Source organism: Lolium rigidum, unplaced genomic scaffold (genome assembly GCF_022539505.1).
Source record: "Lolium rigidum isolate FL_2022 unplaced genomic scaffold, APGP_CSIRO_Lrig_0.1 contig_20310_1, whole genome shotgun sequence".
Lineage (NCBI taxonomy): Eukaryota > Viridiplantae > Streptophyta > Magnoliopsida > Poales > Poaceae > Lolium > Lolium rigidum.
In genome coordinates, this window is record NW_025899960.1 from 335,685 (window position 1) to 344,434 (window position 8,750).

General features: G+C 47.8%; 1 protein-coding gene across 1 annotated transcript; it reads right to left on the reverse strand.

Moving 5' to 3' along the window:
- Window positions 1–2,862: 2,862 nt before the first annotated feature.
- LOC124680601 (cysteine-rich receptor-like protein kinase 10) lies at window positions 2,863–8,482 on the reverse strand. The gene is made up of 5 exons (XM_047215669.1): window positions 8,053–8,482; window positions 4,612–5,043; window positions 4,239–4,367; window positions 3,694–4,054; window positions 2,863–3,511 (listed from the first exon to the last, which is right to left on the reverse strand). Exons 1-5 carry the CDS (start codon window positions 8,480–8,482, stop codon window positions 2,863–2,865), a joined length of 2,001 nt encoding a protein of 666 aa, XP_047071625.1.
- Between the last annotated feature and the right edge of the window lie 268 nt (window positions 8,483–8,750).

Here is an 8,750-nt window from a genome sequence, read left to right on the forward strand (position 1 = left end):
CATGTTTTATACACATTATATGTCATTATTATGCATTTTCCGGCACTAACCTATTGACGAGATGCCGAAGAGCCAGTTGTTGTTTTCTGCTGTTTTTGGTTTCAGAAATCCTAGTAAGGAAATATTCTCGGAATTGGACGAAATCAACGCCCAGGGGCCTATTTTTCCACGAAGCTTCCAGAAGACCGAGGGAAATACAAAGTGGGGCCACGGGGCGCCGCCACACTAGGGCGGCACGGCCTAGAGGGGGCCCGCGCGGCCCTAGCGTGTGGGGCCCCCGTGACTCCTCCGACTCCGCCCTTCCGCCTACTTAAAGCCTTCGTCGCGAAAACCCCAGTACCGAGAGCCACGATACGGAAAACCTTCCAGAGACGCCGCCGCCGCAAATCCCATCTCGGGGGATTCAGGAGATCGCCTCCGGCACCCTGCCGGAGAGGGGAATCATCTCCCGGAGGTCTCTTCATCACCATGATCGCCTCCGGATCGATGTGTGAGTAGTTCACCCCTGGACTATGGGTCCATAGCAGTAGCTAGATGGTTGTCTTCTCCTCATTGTGCTATCATGTTAGATCTTGTGAGCTGCCTATCATGATCAAGATCATCTATTTGTAATGCTACATGTTGTGTTTGTTGGGATCCGATGAATATTGAATACTATGTCAAGTTGATTATCAATCTATCATATATGTTGTTTATGTTCTTGCATGCTCTCCGTTGCTAGTAGAGGATCTGGCCAAGTTGATACTTGTGACTCCAAGAGGGAGTATTTATGCTCGATAGTGGGTTCATGCCTCCATTGAATGCTGGGACGAGTGACGGAAAGTTCTAAGGTTGTGGATGTGCTGTTGCCACTAGGGATAAAACATCGATGCTTTGTCTAAGGATATTTGTGTTGATTACATTATGCACCATACTTAATGCAATTGTCTGTTGTTTGCAACTTAATACTGGAAGGGGTTCGGATGATAACCTGAAGGTGGACTTTTTAGGCATAGATGCATGCTGGATAGCGGTCTATGTACTTTGTCGTAATGCCCCGATTAAATCTCATAGTACTCATCATGATATATGTATGTGCATTGTTATGCCTTCTTTATTTGTCAATTGCCCAACTGTAATTTGTTCACCCAACATGCCATTTATCTTATGGGAGAGACACCACTAGTGAACTGTGGACCCCGGTCCATTCTTTACATCTGAAATACAATCTACTGCAATTGTTTTTTACTGTTCTTCGTAAACAAACATCATCATCCACACTATACATCTAATCCTTTGTTTACAGCAAGCCGGTGAGATTGACAACCTCACTGTTACGTTGGGGTAAAGTACTTTGATTGTGTTGTGCAGGTTCCACGTTGGCGCCGGAATCCCTGGTGTTGCGCCGCACTATACTCCGTCACCAACAACCATCACGTGTTCCTTGACTTCTACTGGTTCGATAACCTTGGTTTCTTACTGAGGGAAAACTTGCTGATGTGCGCATCACACCTTCCTCTTGGGGTTCCCAACGGACGCGTGTCTTACACGCCATCAGTAGGCCGGCCGAGAAAGCCGACTCGTCGGAATAGGAGGAGGGTGAAGAGGCTACGTGTCGATGAAATGGGAGGAGGCAACCTCGGGAAAGATCTACACATGAGTTTGCCACGACCAATTTGTGACAGGGAGAACAAAAGAGACGGGCCGGAATAAAGGCTCATCGCAAAGTAGTCGCACACGATGCTCCTTTCACGCCCGTTTGCGAAAAACTAGTAGACCCTGATGATTTTTTTCAAAACCTCCCGTGTGCTAACATTTTGTTACGCCGCGCAAATATTTTCCATGTGCGTTCAGCTCACCCATGAGACTGCCTAGAGCCCACGCACACGGTTTGTGTTTTGAAGCGTCAGCCTCACCACACAGAAAATCGCTTTTGGTGTGCCACGGGGTTCTCTAAAAGGCCCAACATGTACTAGTGGACACTGGTGCACGGCTGTGCTGCCACATAGAAGAGTTAAACGAAATTTCGTATGGGAGCGCCGGTATCGGTTTCTTAGGAGGGCTCATAATTAATTAATTAAATAATTATCCTAGAGTCCAAACTGAGTTGAGTTTGGAGGGAGGGGTTGTACTGGAGCAAGCCTCTAGAGTGTTACAACTACAAAAATAAATTGAAAATTAATTAGCCATACCGAGATGCGCCAAGCTCATTGTGTGACCACGGTAAGAAGATCATGCTTGTAGCTTGCTGATAGCTAAGACTGCTCGTAGTGGGAGTAACTTAGCTAGTAACATCACACATCTCAAGGCATTTTGGTGACATGGCATGCTAATAAATGAAGAAAGAGAGTGAGGTGGTAACTAGCTATGTTACCATAATATCACACTTCTCAAGACAAGATGATTCTACAATCTAATAAATATAGCATGCATGATACCACATATAAGTAACTATCCACTATGGAGGTAGTAATATAGGGTAGTAACATGCACCATGTTACTACTCTATGTTACTCTCCACTATGATCAGCCTAAAGCCGTTGAATCAGATTGCATTCACAAAGTGTGAGAGTAGTAACATGCACCATGTTACTACTCTATGTTACTCTCCACTATAATCAGCCTAAAGGCGTTGAATCAGATTGCATTCACAAAGTGTGAGTAGGCTGCAATCATGGTGGCATGCAATTCGCGGTCGTGAGACAACAAAAGCGCCCGGTGTATATAAGTTTGATTACATCGATGAAAGAACCAATTACAGGTAATAAATATGTGTACCGACACGTGCAGTACGTGCATAGACGATGTGTACATGGACGGATGAGTAGGATAAATACGGTTTGCAATAATGAGGCCGGAAGTAGCTTCGGTTTAGGATGGACTTCAGCACCGGCTTGTCACGAAGGGGGCCGTGCCAGCGTCTTCGTCGACTCGTGAATGTGCAGAGTGCACGCTGGAAGACGTGCTGCTGTACTCGTCATAACTTGAATTGCGGCTACTGGAAGTTGATGCAACTGATCCACTCTCATACACCGTGGAAAGGGTATGATTTGCAGCGGGAATATGAGGCAACGATGCCGCCGGGTTCGTCAAGCACTCTAACACCCTTTTGATACTTGGGCGCAGGTGGCGATCCGGCTGGACACACAAGAGCCCGATCATGAGCACTCGTTCAAGCTGCTTGTCGAACGACATCCCCTTGAGCCGTCTGTCAGCTGCTTCGAGGATTGCATTCTTCTGGTAGTAACAGGTGCGGACCTTCTCGACGAGGATGTTTTTGTCACCAGCCGTATTCAGGGACGGTCTCTGGCAACACACAACCTCAAGCATGAGTATGGCGAAGCTGTAGATGTCATTTTGGTCACTGGCCCTGCTGGTGTCTATGTATGCCGGGTCGATGTATGCCGGTGTCCCACGGATGTTGTCCGTGGACTGCGAGGTTTTGTTAGGGCTGACCAGCTTCACCAGGCCAAAGTCACACAGTTTGGCGTTGGAGTATCTGTCCAGCATCACGTTGGCTGGCTTGATATCTCTATGTAGCAGGCGTTGCTTGCATCCGCCATGGAGGTACGCGAGGCCGTCTGCTATCCCCACTATTATGTTGTTCCTGAAAAAAAAATAGATCAACAGGTAGAAGACACGCCCAGTTTTTAAACAAGCATGTGTCTACCCATTGCAAAAACAAATTAAAGTATACTGGGAGTGACTGGGTACCTTTTGTTCCAGTCTAGCAATAAAGGCGCGGCTGCGGGATCCGTCCCAGTGTAAGCTTGCAAATCCATGGCATTCTCCCCAGGGTAAAGATGGTCTTCGAGGTTTCCATTCTCTATCAGTTCATACACAAGAAAGAGATAGCCATTTTCGTCGCAGAAACCCAATAGATCTACAACGTTCTTATGGTTCACGCGTCTCATAAGTGTGCACTCGTTAACAAAGTCCTTCTTCGATTGATCTGACTTCGTGTCCATGATCCTTTTTATGGCCACCTGCCTTCCTTCGCCCTCCACCTGCAGGTTACCTCTATAGACAGCACCGTAGGTGCCCTGTCCAAGAAGCGCCGCGTCCCCAAAGTTGCCTGTTGCATGCTCCAATTGCTTGTAAGTGAATCTCCCATCATGCACTACGACACCGGTGCTCGTAGTAACAACTTGCTCGATATCTAGCGGAGCAAACCAACATATCCTTCAAATTCAGATTGGATTCGCACGCAGGTGTAGTTCAACAAAAAATTCATCGGAGACAAGACAAGATATATGTACCTTCTGTTTTACGTGGCTTAGGCTGGTGCTGGCGCTTCCACCTCCGCGCGTACCAAATGGAAGCTACTACTAGAGATGCCACCACAACTACAGCAACGACAGGTCCGACCACAGTAACTGCTCGAGCACCTGCACAAGGATCAGCAAGAGATATCAGGACCTACTGTGTTATATGAAAAACAGCGATGAAAACTCATAGATGAAGTTAAAAAGAAAGTGGAGTACTACAGTCCTAAAAAACTAGGCAGAGTCGATTTTGACGCAGTCTACTCCAAGTATGACATCTGAAAACATATTGAAACTCTGCAGGGGCATGATCAATCGCATGGCTAATAATATGTAGAACCTGCGTGATCTCTACATATACACTCACCAATGGAGGAGCTCGATGGTGGAGAAGCTGGCGTGGCCGTTTGATTCACGGATTGCTGAGGTGGAGAAGCTGGCGTGGCCGTTTGATTCACGGATTGCTGCAATGGAGGTGAAGGGGCAGTGAACGGCACGACCATGAAGCTCGTGTTGCTGTACCTCACACTGCAGCTGTAGCTCCTCTGCTGCCCTTCTCTCCTCAGGATCCAGAAGTCAGTCGCGTTGGTCGACAGCACGTCCAGGCACTGCTTGCACTTGTCTGCCGGTAGATCCCACGTGCACTGCACCAACACATACGGCCTCCCCACGCTACTCGCGAACCGCTGCGGCGAGATCTCCGCCCTGGCCGTCGCTTCGGAAAAGCTACGCCCCAAGTCGTCCGAGTAGGCCTTCCAGCTGGTTGAAGTGCTCTCACCACCAGACGTGTACATGGCACCTGCCCCAGGAAAGAAAGTAGAGTATATATATATCCATCAATTATCGAATCGGAATGGGTTAGTTCTCAGTTTTTTTCTTTTCGAGATCGACAAAAAAATCGAGGTTGACGCTTAGCTCCCAGGTGTCCAACAGGTTACGAGATCTCACTTGATCACACATGCCATTGGATCAATCTTTGTGATTTGTTCTAGGATCGTCTCTAAATATGGCGAAAACTAGCATTGGGTTGTAACCACTGAGATCTTGTAAAATGTCAATGAAATTAAAATCCAGTAATATTAAGACATGTCTTCAAAATTAGATTAAAACATCCTTCAAATATTGTTTAAAAATCAAGATTATATAGCCCCCTATTTTAAAATAAATGAAGTTATGTTGTCCTAAGTCAAACTTCTCCAAGTTTTTCCAGCCAAAGCAAAACTTCTCTAAGTTTGGCCAAAATTATAAGAAAATGTGTCAATATCTACAACATCAAATATTATATATATAGTAGAAAATATATTATATGGTGAATCTAATAAAACTAAACCGGTATTGTTTATGTTGATATTTTTTCAACATACTTGGTCAAACCAAGAGTAATTTACCTTTTACGAAAAGTTCACTGGCCTATTCATAATTCTCAACAACAGTATAAGAATCCCAAAAAAATAAAAAATACAAACTGGTCCTTAGACTAGTAATGGAATACAACCTATGACTTCGACTATTTTGGAAGAGAAGAAGTATACTAATGGAGTAAATCATTAACATTACCGAGAAGTCTATACATTTGATAAAATCAAAACTATTATAGGAATAATATACAAATCAGTGTCTTTTCATATTGTCAATACATGATTTGTGTTCTCAAATTCCTTAATTTGCTAGCATATATCTTGATTTTTTTATTATTTTCATATACATTTTATGTACTCCCTATGTTACATGAACCATGTCTCAACTTTATTCAAATTTGGGTGTATCTAGTCACTATTTGACCTGTGATTTGTACATGGTGTGTGCGATGTTTTATATGGTGTTTTATGAGAAAAGTAATATAATAATATCTAAAGATTTTTACTGGCTTCAAAGAGTTTCTGGATGTTGGAGCTGACTCGGTCGGCTCCCTTCTCCTCTCTAATCCCTCTTGTCAATTTTCTTGTCAAATGAAAAAATGTACAAGGTCTTAAGTTGGCTTACACACGCACCCACTAACGCACTCACACCAACTAGCCATGCACTGAGCCACTAACAACTGATCCGTTCTAATTCCTAGACTCACTCCAGGAAACGCCCGACACGGCGAACATGCATGCATGGCTAGCTAGCAATTCCATGCTCTAACAAACTTAGGTATCTATACCGGTATGTGCAATGGTTGATAAGATCCTTATCTTAACATCGTCACATAATTTAGATATAACAAAAAAATATAATATACAATGAGTTATTCTTTAGTCTTATCTTCAGCAACTAGAAATACTAAATTTGTGCTAAGAGAGATTGTGCTAAGAGATCATCTCTTAATTAGGAGAGGGCTAACCTTTTTTAGCATTTTCTTCTGTACCTCATCGTTTATCATACGTGAAATTGCTAAGATGTCATCATGGTACATGCGCTACTATTCTGTAGGCTATAGCTAAGAGCATGTCTAACAGGCCCCGTATTTCGCTGCCTCGTATAAGGCTCTAATTTCGCCCCGTATCGAAAAACTGCTCCATTTCGAGCCATGCCGTCTAGCAGACCCCGTATTTCGCCCCGTATTTTCAAAAATTAAAACCCCGGGAAGTTCATCTTCATTGATCATAGTAGGGAGCATACACACATTTTGATCATATACTACGGATCGTACTACGGATCATGCTACTTAACCTACCTCTACTCGTCCAGGATGACGTAGGGGATGAAGGCGATCCTCGCCGCCTCCTCCCGCGCCTCCCGGGCCTCCCGCGCCTGCCGCGCCTCGAACTCCCGGACGGCGGCGATGGCCGCCGCCTCCTCCTCTCGCCTCCGCCGCCGCTTTCTCGGCGGCATCCGCCTCGGACAAGGCGACCGCACGGCGGTAGGCCGCCTCCTCTTCCTCCTCTTCCGCCGCCGCCGCTTCCTCCTCGCCGCCTCCGCTTCCTCCGCCGCTGCTGCTGCTGCCGATGGTCGCCCTCCATTCCGCCAACGCCGCGCGGTCGCGCAGCCACTGCGCGCCCCATTTCTCGAACGCCTCGCCGCTCATCGGCTTGAGCGGCGGGTCCTGCTTGTACCACCGCCCACCCGCGGCGAACTCGCGGAGCGGGTCCGGCACGTACAGCGCGCCGGCGTACTTGCAGGCCGCGCGACGGCTGCCGGCGGCTGAGAGTTTGCACTTCAGCCGCCACGCTTCCTCTACGGTGTCCGGCGAGCGGGATCGCTTCGATCCGCTCGCCGGCGAGGACCTACTGCGGCGGCGGGAGTCCATCCTAGCTTTTGGGGTGGAATGCGTGGCGGGGGAGCGGCTAATTGCTCGCCGGAGCAGGAGGAGGAGGCGGCGGCGCGCGGCGGAGCTAGGGTTGCGAGTGAGGGGTTAACCCCTCACTCGCACCTGCGCCCACTATATGTACGGGGCGACGGGGCCGATTTCCTGGGCCCCGTATTCCGCCGAAACGGGGCGGCCCGAATACGGGGCCTGCTAGACGGCCCAAACCGCGCCTGCCCCGTATGTCGCCGGAATTTTACGGGGTGGGCGGGTTATACGGGGCCTGTTAGACATGCTCTAACTAACTAACCCACATATCCTGCCGACTCACTTGACCAGTTCACTGTATTCTGGTATCCATTGGCTTCAGCAATTGCATTGCAGTTTCACACCGCCATGGGCATCTCGCCATGCTCGTCGCATCAACGGCGCCACAACGGCATATATAATTCTGCTGCACTGGTGCGTATAGATATACTCCCGGCACGTACTCGTATGGTATACACATAATCTTGGGCTAGCTGACAACCCTTGAATCAGGAAAAATGAAGTATGTCATCGCTGAGAGAAAAGACTCACCTATTTCAGGCGTGCCAAAGAAGTTAACGTCCGAATAACGGATGAGGCACCGGTCGAACATGGCGAGCACGGTTCTGCTGCCGGGGCAGCTACTCCGCAAGCCATCGGCGTCGCTGCCAGCAGCTGCCGTGAGGCAGTCGCCGCAATCAGCGCGCGAGTAGTCTGCAGGGCACATGGCAAGGCCATATACGGTGTCAGGGCCCAAGCCTACCGTGCCGTTGAAGAAGCCGCCGTTCTTGGAGACGGCGTTCTCTGGGAGCGCGGCGAGGAACTGGTTCACGTTGGTGGCGTAGGCGTCGGTGGCGGTGTAGTTGCCTGACGTGGAGCAGTTGATGGCTTGGAGAATGGGTGCTGCATTGGATGGCGCCGCCAGCAGATGGAACAAACAGAGGAAGAGGAACGAAGGCAGAGAGTCTCGTCGGAGTGTCATGGCTAGCTCTGTGTAATTAAGCTTGCTTAGGTTTGCTGTGTTCTGGTGGGAGTATGTACGTGCGTTTATGTAGGCGATTGTGATTGTAGAATAAGAAGAAGACATGTTCTACATTCATCGAGACCAGGTCACTGAACTACTATAGTACTATACCGTGCACCTTGCATCTTCAGTAGTAGTCCACCACTCCACCATTCACCGCGAGGCGGATTAACTATATATGCATACATTACAAGTGGGATTTCAGAAACTTGCTAGTGGTAAATAA